The sequence below is a fragment of the Chrysochloris asiatica genome, unplaced genomic scaffold, assembly GCF_000296735.1.
Source record: "Chrysochloris asiatica unplaced genomic scaffold, ChrAsi1.0 scaffold00130, whole genome shotgun sequence".
Classification (NCBI taxonomy): Eukaryota; Metazoa; Chordata; class Mammalia; order Afrosoricida; family Chrysochloridae; genus Chrysochloris; species Chrysochloris asiatica.
The window spans coordinates 1,901,605-1,917,461 of NW_006408648.1; the positions used below are offsets into that span (position 1 = coordinate 1,901,605).

General features: G+C 45.8%; 1 protein-coding gene across 1 annotated transcript in view; it reads left to right on the top strand.

Annotated features, from left to right (window-relative positions):
- The window catches only part of PDIA5 (protein disulfide isomerase family A, member 5), a 136,087-nt gene that overhangs the window by 29,163 nt on the left and 91,067 nt on the right, over positions 1 to 15,857 (top strand). The window contains exons 2-3 of the mRNA XM_006869361.1: positions 4,062 to 4,188; positions 8,409 to 8,496. Of these exons, the coding sequence (XP_006869423.1) occupies positions 4,062 to 4,188; positions 8,409 to 8,496 (215 nt within the window). The remainder of the gene's footprint in view (positions 1 to 4,061; positions 4,189 to 8,408; positions 8,497 to 15,857) is intronic.

Consider the following 15,857-nt stretch of genomic DNA (forward strand, 5'->3'; position numbering starts at 1 on the left):
TTTGAGAAATGCTGTGTGGGTTCTTCCCTTTTGGTTTTCTAATTCCAGGTCTTTGCACATTTCGTTATAATACTTTGCTTTGTCTTCTCAAAGTGCCCTTTGGAATTTTCCATTCACCCCTTTTATCTCCTCATTTCTTCTGATTCTAAATAGCTTAAAACAGCATAATGCTCACGGCAGACATTTTTTACTAGCTAGGCTAAACTGTTGTTTGTTTTTAAGAAGATTTCAGGGTGTGTTTTTTTTACTTTTTATTGTGAATTGAGTGACAGTTTCCATGGGAGAACAAGTTATACACTCATCGTTTCATTGCAATGCTTACAATCCTCTCCATGCATCAACATTCAACAGCATTTGCTTCTAATCCTTCTGTTTTTGCGTGTGTGTGTGTTTTTAGGGGGGAGGGTGTACAGAAAAACTCTCAGGAATATATAATCATTTAAACAACCAAAGTGCGCATTCTGCAAGCCTGCCTCCTGGCCGCCAGGACATAGCCTTTCTCTCAGGGGATCTCTTTAATTTAAGGTTTAATTTCAGGGATTCATTCAATCTTCATGGATTCATGAAGAAAGTCTGGAATTTAATCATATGAGAATTTCAAATTCTGTTATGCATTTTCCACCCTTTGATCAGGATTGGTCTATGAAATCTTTGGTCAAAATGTTCACTAATTATATAGCCAGGCACCAGTTATTTTTGGTCTTATGACATTAAAGCAGTTGTTCATGGAGGCAATTGACCATACACTCCATATCTTCCCTTATTCCTGACTCTTTGTTCCTCTGTTGCCCCAGGTGAATGCCTTGGATGGCTGCTTGCAAACTTTTAAGACCCCAGGCACTACACAACACACTAGAAGGTCCAACAGACGCATCAACATGTTATTAGGCCACTTGACTGGGATGCTCCATGAAACCGTGACCATAAGCCTCCAAACCTAGCAGTCAGATCCCATGAGGTGTTTGTATGTTCAGTGGGTAGGTTCACACCACCAACCTGTAAGTTAGTAGCTGAATGAAAATTGTTTGTGCCACCCAGGGAGCGTTTTGGATACTCCCCACCAAGTTGCTTTTTTTTTTTTTTTTTTTTTTTAATATATTTATCACAGCTTTGGCCAGTTCCATTTTTTAAAAAACTTATTAACAGCAGTTACAATAATGGACTGAGTAACCCTTCACTTAATGAATGTGGTACTGCCATCACCACTAACCTCCTTTTCTTCCTCTCTCCCACCCACTCCTGATAACCACGCATAAACTCTGTTCTCTATACATCTGCCTTTTCTTACCTTTTCAATTTAAGTTGTTGTTGTTAAGTGCCGTCCAGTCAATTCTGACCCATAGCGACCCTGTATAGGGTTTCCAAGTAAGGCAGTGTAATACTTGTCCTTTTGTGATTTACTTTTTTCCACTCAGCGTAATGTCTTCCAGCTCCATCATATTGTCACATGTATCAAGACTTCACTTCTACTGGCTGAGTAGTATTGAATTGTATGTATGTATCACATTTTGTTTAATCATATGTGTTGATGGATGTAGTAGTTGTTTCTAGCTTTTGGCTATTGTGAACAGTGCTGAAGTGAACACAGGTGCATAAGTCTCTGTTTGAGTCTCCCCTTCCAAGTCTTTTGGGTGCACGCCTGTGAGCGGAATCAGTGGGTCATATGGTACTTTAGTTTTTGAGGAGATGCCACGCTGTTTTCCACACTGGCTTACCATTTTGCATTCCCACCATCAGTGAGTAAGGTTCCAATTTCCATTCCTGTGGGAGTGAAATATTATCTCCTTGATGTTTTGATTTGCATTGTTCTCATGGCTAGTGATACTGAGCATCTTTTCAGATGTTTGGTGGCTATTTGAAAGTCTTCTTTGGTGAAATGTCTATTTAAGTCTTTTGCTTATTTTATGATTTGATTGTCTTTTTATCTTGTTTTAAATCTGTTGGATTTTTTTTTTTTTTCTTCTTCTGTGATGACTTTACTTTCCAAGAGTTTTTCTTGATTCTCTGTAGAATAAGCACTGGACTGCTAACCACAAGATCGGCAGTTCATACCCACCCTCATAGGAAACCCTATACAAGGTCACTATGAGTCGGAACCGAATCGGTAGAAAAACATCCTTGTTTTATGTATGTGGTTTTATTTGTTAGAGAATAATGATTACAGTTATGTAATTATAGTCAGTTTCTTCTATTATTTTGAGTTTTATCTTTCCATTGATTTTTTTTTGAGTTTCTCTCTTCATGTTGAGAGGTTTAATGAAATATCTGTTGAACTTGGTTATCTGTGTAAGGCACTATATATATAGCACATGGATTGGAGACTTGAGTATGGGGAGGGCTGGAAGGTATTTCTTTACTGAGAGAGTGTCACAGTGTTTATTTGAGTGAAAACTCAGTTGTTTCATTGGAAGATCTCAGATCAGTGTATTTCAGTTTCTTATTGTGCTCCTCAATTACTCCCTATCCCCTGAAGAATTCTCTAATCTCCTGCCTGGGGAGAATAAGACTGGCACGCAGCATTATGGGAAAGGGAATGGAGCTGCTGGAGGGGTAAAGGCTTGGAGAATGGGCAATCTCAATATGTAGTTTGTAGACAGTCTCTAACTACCCTGTTTTCTGTAGGGACTACACTCCTGCTGCCTGCCTGGTGCCTTACCAGCAGAACTTTTCTTGTTCACTCTCTCCATACACTAACCCACTTGCTCGCCACGAAGTGAGCAAAGCCTAGGCTAGGGGAGGGGAATCTGCTATGTAACCCGTCCTCATTCAGTCTTTTAACTACTCGCCCCCTGCCTCCATTTCCAATTTCCAGAGTTTCTTTCCAAGATTCTTTGGTAAGAATTGACCCATCTGCTATTGAATTGTCCCCCTAAGATCAATTGGCTGAATGGGAAAAGCTGGAAAACCTCTCATCTATCCACACTCATAGAAGCAGCAGTCACGAAATCAAACGACGTATTGCATTAGGCAAATCTGCTGCACAAGATCTTTTTAAAGTGTTGAAGAGCAAAGATGTCAGCTTGAGAATTAAGGTGCGCCTGACCCAAGCCATGGTGTTTTCAATAACATCATATGCATGCGAAAGCTGGACAGTGAATAAGGAAGATAGTAGAAGAATTAATGCCTTTGCGTTATGGTGTTGGAGGAGAGTATTGAAAGTGCTACGGGCTGTCAAAAGAACCAATAGATCCATTTTGGAAGAAGTGCAACCAGAGTGCTCCTTGGAGGCCAAGATGGCCAAACTTTGTCTCTCATACTTTGGACATATTGTCAGGAGGGACCAGTCGCTAGAGAAGGATATCATGTTTGGTAAGGTGGAGGGTCAGATAAAAAGAGGAAGACCCCCCAACGAGATGGATTGTCCAAGTGGCAGCATTGATGGACTCAAGTAGTGAGGTTGGCCCAGGATCGGACAGTGGGTTTCGTTCTGCTGTGCATAAGGTCGCTATGGGTTGGTACCGACTCAATGGCACCTAACAATAACAACATCCATTTAGGGGTGGTCTTATTTCTCTGTGGCTTTTGTGCTTTGGTGCTTCTAGGTGGGGGTGGAGTTTTCTCATTGCTCGTAGGTGAATTTAGGTGTCAGTGTAGAATGCAGAACTCTAGATTGAGTGAGTGATCAGTAAGCCTAAGCAGCATGGTTCTGTCCAAATGCAGTCCAAGCACCATTATAAAAGTGCAAGACGAGAAAGGGTAGGTTGGAGAGCAGAAATAGATGGGGTGGGGATGGGGTAGTATCCAAAACTCTCCCTGGGTGGCACAAATGGTTTGCATTCAGCTGCTAACTTACCCACCCATGGACAATGCAGGAGAAAGGTCTGGTGAACAGGCTCTGTGATGATTCTAGTCTAGAAAACTCCATGGAGCAGTTTGGCTCTTTAACACAGATGGAAGTGACTCAGCACAAAGGGTTGGTGTCTTGGGGGTCTGATGTCCCTGGAGGAGGTGACTTGGAAGGGAAATTAAGTGGAAAGGTAGTTGTAATTGCCATGAGGACTGGCTTTTCCTAACAGCAGCCGGGATCCTGGACTAATGGTCCTTCGCTCCTTGATCCCCAGGTGATCCTGCCAGCGTGGCTGTGCTCTGCGAAGGTCTCCCCACTCATCGAACGAGTCTCTGATCACAAGGACTTGAAAAAACTTCTCAGGACACGGAACAATGTACTGGTGCTTTACTCCAAATCAGGTGAGTGTGCCCTGCTGGCCTGGGGTCATGAGGCACAGGGTGAGTGAGAGGAGAGAGACCTTAGGACCACACTACAAAGGGAGGGCCCCATGGATTGGGGGGCAGGGAGGAGGTTAGCTTTCCTGAAGACAAGGCAGAAACACACAGGGGCAGTTGGTGTCCTGCTTTTACATCTCTGAGAAGTTGCTTCACTTCCTTATTAGTAGACAGTGGTTCTGGTCTCTGGCCTGACAACATTAATGAAGGAGAGACAATGTGTGACGGAAGATAGAGCACCAAGTGGCCACCAAGGGTGGACATTTTCTGTATCTTCCTTCCCCTCCCTGCCCTGTAATAGCCAGCACTGAATTCAGCCCCATCAGCTGCTCATTAATGGGGCTGCCTGGCCTGTTGCCAGCTGACAGGGTCCCAGACTTGGGGTCATCAACCCACCTGTCCTCAGGGTATGGCATCTTCTTTGAGGAAGAAAGCAGCAGTCTGCCTGTCTTCTGACCTTGAGGCTGGCAAGGGCATAGCGGATGGAAGGGAGGCTTGCTCAGCTCTTGGCAGTGATTTTGGGGAAGGGGAAGCATCTGACTTGGTTGGTGTTGTTCCAGCAGCGTTAAGTGTTGTGCACTGCTCCTAAGGATGCCAAGTTTTCGGTGCTCCCGGAGAAGTGGCAGCCAGTGTCTGGGCTGGTTCCGGGCACAGTTCTGCCTGGCAGCTCGTCCTCGGCACTCTTTGGCACTTGGTCTGATGGATGTTTTCAACGTGTGGCCCTCCTGCAGCTACATCCTCCAGGGCATCCCAGACACATGGCTGCTGTCGTCACCACTTGCTGTTCCCGCCCCACACTGAGGGCTTGGCACACACTCACTGAGTCTGTGGTTGGTAACCCAGCATGTGACTAGCACTTTTTTTTTTCTCTCTGTTGTCTGGAACGGGGGAAACTGAGGCAAGGAAGAAACACAGTTCTTCCAGTGATCTGGGATATAGGGCATGAATAACAAGGCTTACCCTCTTGAATGTTCCTGGTGATTGCCAGTGAAGGAACACACCCAGTTCCTTCTCTGGGGAAGGCCGAGGTGTTCTAGAAGTTCATCGTCTTTTAAGTACTCTACATGTGACTTGTTTGACACAGTCACATTTACTCAGTTGCCATGAGGCAAGTGGCATGTGTTGTTAGTTAACACCTAGTTCTAATGAGGTGATAAAAGCTCCAGTAAAATGGCTGGTTCATTTCAGGTCCACCAGCCAATAGATGGCAGGGCTTATCCCCTGTGGTATCTGTTTGTGTCCCACAATGGAGGGGTAGGAAGAAACATTTTGCTTCTGCAATGACAGATTGGCTCTTGAACAGAACTGAGACCAGGAAAGCATTAAGGGGAAGTAAGAGAGTTCGGAAAGTGGGGATTTGTGTTTGATACTTGCATAGGACCTAGGTAGTACTAATGGTTAATGCTCTCTGTTAATGTTTTTAATGCATTCAACTGTAGACTGAAAGGTTGGAGACCCAAGTCTACTCAGAGGTGCCTTGAAAGAAAGGCCTGGTGATCTCCCTTGGAAAAATCAGCTATTGCTGGGTGCAGTGGCTTGTGACTCTAGTCCCATCCCAGCTACTGAGGAGGCTGATACTAGAGGATTGCTTGAATCCAGGAGTTCTGGGCAGTGGTGCACTATGCTGATTGGGTATCCACACTAAATTCAGCACCAATATGGTGACTTCCTAGGATACCAGGACCACCAGGTTGGCTAAGGAGGGATGAACTGACCCAAGTCAGAAATAGGAGTAGGTAAAAAAAAATCAACCATTAAAAACCTTATATAGACCATCAAGAGAGGAACGCACAAGCAGAGTGCGGGCCCTTATCCAGAGAAGCAGCAGCGCTAGAGATGGGGGCATGGAGAGGGGGAACAGCAAAGGGCTCTAAATTCATGGACTAAGAAGAGAAGGACTAAGAGCTGGTGGCCAGGAGCAGACTTGCAGAATGTGCCCTTTGGAGATGTAAATTATTATATATGCCTGAGTGGGGTTTTTTTTGTTTGTGTTTAAAATGCCAAAGTGGATAGAGAGAAATACTGTTAACTGATGGTACATGGAGGGGATTATAATCAATGTAATGAAACAAGGTATATGATTTGTTGAATGTAAAACTGATGATATGCGCTGTAAACTTCTACTCAATCCACAATAAAAACCTTAAATAAAAAACAAACAAACAAAAAACCTTATATAGAACAGTTGTACTACTGTTGTTAAATTCCATTGAATTGATTCTGACTCATAGTGACCCTGTGTAGGGTTTCTGAGGCTTATTAAATATCTTTACAGGAGCAGAAAGCTTCATCTTTCTCCCACAGAGTGTCTGGTGGGCTCAAACCACCGACCTTGTGGTTCGCAGTCCCATGTCTATCCTACAGAGCTACCGGGCTCCCCTGACACACATGGGTCTAGTATAAATTGGAATTGACGGCAACTGGTTTTGAAGGGTAGGAGATGGCCCCTAGCAGGAAGCAGAGCCCAAACGTCTGCTCTCTCTGCTTCGCTCGCCCAACCCTGGACTAGTGTGGTGGAGACGCAGAGCTCCCAGCACCTCCCATCTGTTGCTCCTTCCTGCGTTGCATTCCTGGGTGGTGGCCTTGGGTGGTGATCTTACCTTTCTGCTGTCTTGACCTACAATTGTGCTTGATATTTGTGACCTCCAGTTGGTTTTTCAAGGCGCTCTGGTAGCTAACCTCAAGGCTGCTAACCTCAGGCTGCTAACCTCAAGGTCAGCGGTTTGAAACTACCAGCCGTTCCGCGGGAGAAAGATGAGACTTTCTGCTCCTGTAAAGATTTATAGCCTCAGAAACTCTGTGCAGGGTCTCGATGAGTCGGAACTGACTCCACGGCACACCACCACCAGTGGATTTTGGGCATAGCACAGTGACTGAATTTTCTTTTCTGTCTCACATCCTTCCAACAAGCAATGCCTCCTTTCTTGTTACCGGGGTCTCTGTATGGCTCTACTTTGTGTTCCCTCCCCCCATCTTTCCAGAGCCTGGCATGAGCAGCAGACTTTCCCACCTTCACGCCCCACCCCCTTACTCCCTGCTCTGGTTGCCTGGGTAGAGGTTTCCTGGGAGTACCCTTCCAGAGACTTCATGCATGCTTCTTGGATGAAACTTTTTGTTTGCTTCCATGAAAGACTCAGCATGCTTTGTGTTCACAAACATAATCCATTATCCACACTCTAAGAAAAGTTCCGTGGTGGCAAATAATTCAGAAATCATGTCTATTTGGCTGTGAAATTTGTCATATAGCTTTTTGGCGAACAAGGGCAGCAGATTCCTCTTCCCAACAGCATGTGGCTGACAGGCCTTGCAGGCAGGCTTCCAGGTATGGTGGTGGGGGATGGAGCCTACTGGGTGCAGGTATCTAGCACCCACCATAGCCATTCTGCAAGGGGATTGAAGCAGGCTGTCAATATGTAAATCCTGGCCAAAGGAGCTCTTTCCCAAAAAACCTCCTCTTCTACAGTGATTTAGAGGTGCTGTGTCCCCACCCCTAGACCAATGACAGAGTCCTCTCTTGTGTCCACTTCATCTGGCCCCATAACATGGTCCACATTCCTCTAGCAACCCTCAGAGGTACTGCCTAGGCTGGCACGTCTGCATGTGGGTTCCCAAGAAGTGGGCTCTAAGCTATGCACTTGATACATTTGGCATTGCCCTATCGGACACTAGTGCCAGGTATAAACCTCACTTAATTACCAGGGTGAAAGGAGCTCCGAGATGAGCTTGTGAAGCACTAGTAACAGAGGGATCTGGGTCCTACCTGCATCAATCAGGATGGATAAGCATGGTCTCTGCAAAATTGTTTCCTAGTTAGTAAGAGAACTGTAATTGTTTGATTATAAAATTTTCAACATCTGTCCCAGAAAGATAATGTATCCGAGATTCTTCTGGGAGTTGAGGATCTGGCGGAGAGATTCTTGGAAAAGTAAGGCTTAAAATGTGGCTGAAAGGATGGTGAGTTGAGGGCTTTGTGGCTGAGACAAGCCTGGCTGTTCCCGCAGACACTTACACTGACACTGTGAATTGCAGGAACTGCTATTTTAAATGGCGCCCTAGACTCTTCACCCACCTCCATTCCATCCCCTGGGATTGGTCTCCACCCTTGGCACCTGAGAAAAGATGGTGGAGGTGGCCCTGGCTGCCCTCAGATGCATATGTTTAATTTTTTTTTTAATGTTTTCCAGAGGCGGCAGCTGAAAATCACCTCAGGTTATTGTCTACGGTGGCCCAGGCAGTGAAAGGACAAGGCACCATCTGCTGGGTAGACTGTGGGTATGTTCTGGGGATGCAGTGGCTAGAGGGTCAGGGAGGTGTTTGGGGCTTTAGTATACAAGGCAGGGAATTGTCCTGGGATTAGAACTCTGGAAGAGATGGGGTGATGGGTAGATGGCTACAGAGTCATCCCTAGCCGTGCCACTGGGTCCCCTTCCTGTCTTCCCAGCATTCCCTCTCTTCCCTTCTCCATAACACTTTTACTTTTACCATGTTGTCCTGTGTTGCTTTATTTTGTCTTCCCAGTGGGAGCGGGTTGGTGGTGGAGATTCTCCTCCTTGTTTTATAGGGGGGACTGTGGGCTCATGGTGGGTGTGGAGCAAGAGCTACCCTCCTCCGCACTCCTAGATCATTACCTGTTGCATGGAGTGTAGAGGGCAAGGAAGGGGCTGCTTGGTTTGATTTGCTGATTTGGCTTCACCAGACACGTCAGTCCTGGACAGGTGGCTTGCCCAACCTAGTGTCCTTCTCCTCCCTCTCTCCTTTGACCTGTGTCCTCACCACACACTCCACCCTCCTCCCAGAGGCTGCCTCCTCAGTGTTCAGGTAGCAGGAAGTCCACAGGCAGGTGGACTTACCTTACCAAAGAGGTAAGGAGTAGTGGGTGCGTGATGGAGTTTCTCTGATTTTCCTGAGTTAGGGAGATTGAGTCCAGGGTATACTCAGTTTCCTTTACCTTTTCAGTCACTAGGAATAATTTCCACCTCTCTCTGTGTACTGAGAGATAGAAGGAGAGGTGTGTGTATACACACACAAACATACACACAGCTCTTGCCATATAATTTACCCCCAATTTGGCATAGGTAAACACAGTCTTGGTGTGGCACTGTAGGATAAGCACTGAACTGCTAATTGCAAGGTTGATGATTCAAACCCCCCAGCTGCTCCTCGGACACCCAGGGTCACTATGAGTCGGAACAACAGCAAATACTGATAGTGAATGAGCATACCTAAAAAGGTAGGTGAGAACAGGTTTCCTCTTTGAGCATTTCTGAAGCATCAACTGTATGTATGCAAGGCACTCTGCTTTACTGAGTGGATACCAGCTCTGGTAGTGCAGTGGTTATGAATTGGGCTGCAAACCTTAAGGTCAGCAGTTCGAAACTACCAGCCGTTCTGTGGGAGAAAGATGAGGCTTTCTGCTCCCATAAAGATTTACAGCCTCAGAAATGCTGTACAGGGTCACTATGAGTTGGAACCGACTCCATGGCACGTAACACCACCACCACCACCACTAGCGTTTACATACCCTTCTGACCTAGGAATGCCTTGACCACGTGGATTTTGGACTTGTTTAGAACTGAGGACAGGAGGTGCTTTCAGAACCACTGTGTTCCTCTCTCACTTTGGCTTGGGGGTTTTTAGGATCATGGTAGGATAGGAGAATAGGAGGATTGCAGCCTTCTCCTATTAGTATGGGGGACAAATGGGGTGCTGCTGGAAGAAGTGACAGGCTGTTTTCTTGGATAGCTCAGAAAGGTCTTTTAACTTGAATGTAGCTAGCTGTTCTTGCCCAAGTAGCAAGGCCTGTGGGCTAAATGAGCCTCTCTGGGCTCTGCTCCACTATTCTGCTCTCTCTATTCTTGCAAGTCAATTTTTGCATCAGATATGTAGGTCAGTGGCTCAAGCCTGTCCTATCTATGGTTAAAGAGAACTGAAGGAGTTTCATGTTTGACTAAGTATTGAATGAGACCAGAAGAATTATCCAAGTTGTATATACTGTAGGGTGTGTGTGTGTATGTATGTGTGTCTTTGGCCTCACACTTCCAGATTCATTCACACAAACATAAAGAAAAGGAAACAATTTCTCATAGACAATTGGTCAGGTATTGGCCATTGGTTAATATGAAGTACCTGCTTATAGTTGGTCTGAAAGTAGTCTTCTTTTCCTTGCTTGTTTTGGTTTCCCAAATTATACCAAGAGTGCTCTGTGACTGGCATAGTGACAGAGGCCATTAGAGAGGACAAGACACTGAGGAACGTCCATGTCTGAAGATGATTGAGGTTCTGCTAACCTGATAGAGCCTTCTCATGGGACGTTCTTATGAGGTTTCTGGGTAGGCAGAAATGGGCAGCAGAGGAGCTTTGATTTAATTGCTCCGTCAACCATTAAATGGGGCCATTCAGCAAACATGTCCTAAGCACTTACTCTGTGCTTTGAAGATACAAAGATGAAAAGATGAATAGCAGTGTCCTTAAGGAGCTCCGTGTGCGAGGAGGAGGCAGACACAGGACCAGGTGGTGACAATGCCAGGTGACAAGTGCTTCAAATAGACATTATAAATATAGAACGAGAGTCACTTATTTCTGCCTGGGCAGCTTGAGAAAAGCTTCACAGAAGTAGCAAAGTTCAAAACTGGGAAAAGATCTCAGAGTACCACTTTTACCAAGTGCACTGGGCCTTTCCTCTCAGTGGCTCCCTGAGGGATGGGTTCTCCAGGCACTGCTTGTCAGCAACTGGGGTGGTCAGCCGTGGAGTCCAACGTTCTCCTCCCTTGGTGTAGGCATGGTCTGCCCTGAGCTGGAGCAGTCTGTCCTACTCTGGTCCCTGGATGGACTGGAAAATATCCCATGCTGGATGGCTGAATTAAATGGAGCTATGGGAGAAAGCAATCTGCTTCCATAAAGGAAGCCCTCTGGTAGTGTAGTGGTTACGAATCGGGCTGCGAACCGCAAGGTCAGCAGTTCGAAACTACCAGCTGTTTTGCGGGAGAAAGATGAGGCTTTCTGCTCCCGTAAAGATTTTCAGCCTCGGAAACCCTGTACAGGGTCGCTATGAGTCGGAACCGACTCCATGGGACATAACAACAACAACAACAATGGGGGCATAGCTCTAGTCTGGCGCCACTAAAACTTTTTCATTGCTCACTGGAGTTCACCAGGGGCTGGTGCCAGCCTGGCTAAGAAGAGGGTACTCCCGGGAAACAATTAGGAACCACCTCCTCCTGCTGTTCGAGTACAGGGGTGTGGTCCAAGAGCAATTCTGCCCGTTCCTGTGTGTGTCTCACCCAAGGAACTAGCTAAACATGAGGGAATATCAAAAAAGTTGGTGGGAAAACAGAATTCAAGGATCCTGGGAGTTTTCCACCAACTTTTTGGAGTCCTCTCATAGGAATACGTGGAAGGGCAAGTGATGTGAACTGAGTCAGACCTGTTACGAGATGGTTTCAAAGAGTACCCCTTCTACCACTGGCTGCAGACGTGCCCAAGAAGCATTGAGCTATGGAAGGAAACAGCATTATTGGTTCTGCCATGTACTTGATGTGTTTTATACATGACCCATGATTGGCAAGCTGCTGTATGTTGAAGACTTCTTTATGGTGAGTGATGATAGAGTCTTTGGCACAGGATCAGAAACTGAAGACTCTAAACTAGGTTGTTATGAATTGTTGCTGTGGCAACACACACTTTCTGATAGCAGAATGGAATCAACCCTCTGTCAACTTCAGTGAAAGAAGAAGTGCTTCTGATCTGTCCAGAGAAGAGGAATGGAGACTTCAAGATCAACAATGAGTGCTTGCTAAAAATGATAGCAAAAGAGCCAAGAGAGCGAATGCCCTTCTATGTAGTATACATTCTCAACGTTTCTTGTTTGAAAGGTAGTTTATTTAAAATGGCACTTGTGCATGATGCAGTTTGGAATCATATTTTTCCTTGAACTTCCTTTGATAAACAATATGGTGTGATTTTTTTATATGGAAAAAATGCCAGTCATTCAAGCATGTATAGTGTACACTTGGCACTTAGAGTTTCTGTTTTGATTTTTTAAAAAGAATAAACTGTGCTTTGATTTTAAAAACAACTGTTTGGAGCAGTTCCACTCTAACATAAGGGATTGCCATGGGTTGGAGATGGCTTGACAGCATTAGGTTTGGTTTGGGGGATTATGAGTGAAGACAGACTAAAATGATTATAATTCACGACTTGAAGTTTGAAGAAATGATGGCTGAAGTAAAAAATGCCAATGATACATAAATCCTGTGAATTTTGATGTGCTCAAATTACCATTAGGTGCACCTTAGAGCTTCAAAGAAGTAACTGTAAGACAAAAGAATAAACTACTCCATGTAATTGCCAGACAATATGTTGAATTGATTCCTCCAAGAGGTAGTATAAACTGGGATGTTGAATAGCTTTTAAGATAGTTTAGAGAAGTAGCTGTATTATAAGACTCTAATGAATTATGCTGGAAGCAAAGGACCCCTAGGTCTGAGTTTAAAACTCAAGGCAGGTGCAGCTGAATCATCTGAACAACCCAAGGTACAGAGCTTGGGGCTCTGGTCCACCCTGGCTGTCCCAGGTGGCAGTTCTCATGAACTAGGCGAAGAGACCCCAGGGCATGAGCCTTTCCACTCTTTGTCCACAGCTGCCTCTGACCTTCTAAACTTGCCCTGTAAATCTTTAGGGGAACTTCCTCCATAGGGCCCTGTGATGACAACCCTCGCTATTGTCCTAACTGTGTATGTGTTTTGAGTCTATGGGTAAGACACACAGAGGAATGGGCAGAATTGCTCTCGGAACACAGTCTGTTGCTGTCTGCATTAGAGTGAGTAGGTGGAGTGGAGCCGAGGTCTGTTTCCTGTTATTCCTACTCCTGTTGATGGTCAGCAGAGCTTGCCTCTCTTGAAATGGGCTCTGGTAAGTCTCCCCACCTCTTGTCCTTTCCAACTCTGCTTCCTGCCCTGCCAGTGGAGGGTTGGAGACTAGAATGAGGGCATCAGGAGTAGGGGATGGTGTTGATAGGCAAGTCTCTGCTTCTGCCTTTTAAAATGCCCATGAAAGGAACAGGGCACATTCTGGGGCAAGAGCAGAGGATGTTGTGGTGTTGAGACGTTCTTTGGAGGTGCTGTGAAATAAGGGACGATGGCTTGGACTTCAGAGGAAGTCTGAGTTGAAGAGTCCTCTCTGCCGCTTACTAGCCCTGTGACCTTGGATGAGTGTGTTAACTTGAGTCTGCTTTCTCATCTGTAAAGTGGAACAGCAATACATCCAGGGCTGTGGTCAGTGTCAAGTAAACTAAAGTTCTTTCTAGAATGAAAAATGATATTGAAAGGTGAGAGACCACTTTCCTTTTGTTGTTTTGCCTCTGGGATTATTCAGAGTGCTCCCCGAAGAGACTGAAAGGCAAGAGATGGCATATTGGTTCGTTCAGTGTTTTTTGTTTTTTTTTCTCGTTCAGTGCTTTTTTATTGGATGAGGATTTCCTGGTTCTTCTAAGGATAACCCTTGAGAAGGTTTTCGGCATGGGAGTCAGCCCCAGCACATGGTGTGTTTTGCCTTGGGCCTCGAAATATGGGTGCAATGGTGTTTGTAGGATGACAGGTCAGATGACCTGGCTTTGTGTCCAGGCTCTGACATCTAGCAGCAGTGTGACCTTTGTTTGTCACTGTCCTTCTTTGGGCTACAGTTTAAAATCTTCTATGTCACTCTCATCCCTAAAAACCCTGGTTCAAAAAGTGCTGGACCTTGCCAGGCTTGGGGTATATGGTGGGGGTGTTTGTGTGTGTGCATTTTAGGGCTCCATCCCTCAGAGGTTCTCTTTATCCCTCTGTCTCCTCTCGCTCTACTTTCTGTTGCCTCTTGCCTTCTCCCAGGTCCTTACTTCCCCATTCATCTGGCCTCTTTTCTCATTCCCTGTACATAGATATTTCTTCCCCTTCTTGTCTCACTTTTCTAACTCTCCTCCCTGCTCCTACATGCATGTTTGTGGGTGTGTGCGCATACACACACACCCCTCTTTGCTGGTCCCCTCCTTCCCGCAGTCCCAGGCCCTGTCACTTGTTGCCGTGAGGTGTCTGTAGGGTGCCTGGCTTCCATTCAGGGATTTGTCAGCTCTTTTTTTTCCTCACTCCACCTCCTGGCTCAGACCTCAGTAGCCACGCTCGCTTTGGCTGGTGGTGGCTGTCTGGTGGTTAAGTGGGTAGTGTGTGAGGGGAGTTAGTATTCCCCTCACACCCTCCAGCCTGGCAGTGGGGCTTGGCCTTGGCATGGAGTGTTCCCTATTGCTGTCTGGGAAGTTGAACCTGAGCCAGCAGGCTTGAGCTGTGCCTGGTATACCAGCTCCAGAGGCTCATTCTCACTGGGGACAAGACCGTCTTCTCAGGTGTTCACTGCTTTCTTTGCCTCAGGGATTGAAGTTGTTACCTAACCGCCCTCTCTTACTTCCCCACTCTATGTCTCCCATCTGTTTTATTTCCCCTGGAGCAGAACTGGCTTTCTAGATCCAAAAATCAGGACATGCCAGGGCAGGCAGAACATCATTGGAAGTTTTATGTTGTTTTTGTTTTTCTTCTAAAAATTGTTTTAATTTCCATTTGCTCCCTTATAAGTGGTTTCTTGCAATATAAGCATGTTTCACATTACTTACCATGGGAGAAGAATCCCAGGAGAAGTTGTGTATTTATGCTGTGGATTCTGGTACCTTCTGGCATGCTCCCATGTACCTGCTGGGGTTGCACATGCCCAGCTGAGGAGGAGCAGAACCCAAGAATTGTTGGGCATGTGCACAGAAGACACCTTCTGCATCTGAAGAGGGAAAAACATTCTCTTTCCCCTTATTGCCTTCAGTTTTATTCTCTGTACTGCATACTGTCTTGAGGTAGGTACCAAGGAAAGCAGCCCAATTAGTGAGAATCACAGTTACCTGGGAGTGCTGAGGCCCTGTCCAAGTTTAAGACTCTACTGTTTCAAGACCTGGCTCTTAATTGTCTCCTGCCTTGTGCCCTCCAGCTGCATTCTTTTGTGTGCCCAAGGTACTTGGCACCTGGTACTTGGATTTCCTTTGTGCTCACACCTTGTTTCCTCACATTCTTCCTATCTCTGTAGTGAGGGCATCTCCAGTCTTTCCTCAGCTCACCCACTCCTAAGGTATCCCAGACTGTCCTCTCAGATTCCTGCCACGTTAGTTAGATCTAACAGAAGGGAGAAAGAGTTTGCCTCAGTCTTTGACTGATGGGGAAACCGGAAAGGTGGGGTATAACCCAGGTTACAGAGTTGTTGACAAGGTGCCTTGCCTCCTGATTTTCAGCCTGGCCTTTGTGCCCCACTGGGAGGAAGCTGACCACTGTATGCCTAGACCTAAAATGCTGAATGCTAACTCTGACTAAACGAGGATCCGGTTGGGAAGTTAGGAGAGAGATGGCTGAGCTTCTGAGATTTTTGAATCTCTATATTGGCCCCTGGTTCATCTGTCAGGATAGAAAGTGTCCTGCCTGTATGCCGCTGAGGAGCCGATAGGCTCATTCAGTACATTTGGACAACTGCATTTTTTTTTTTTTGAAATGTTTTATTGTGGAGTATGTAATGCTTTACATGGGAGAACATCCATCCTGTCGTGTATCGTTTCATTGCCATGGTTACAA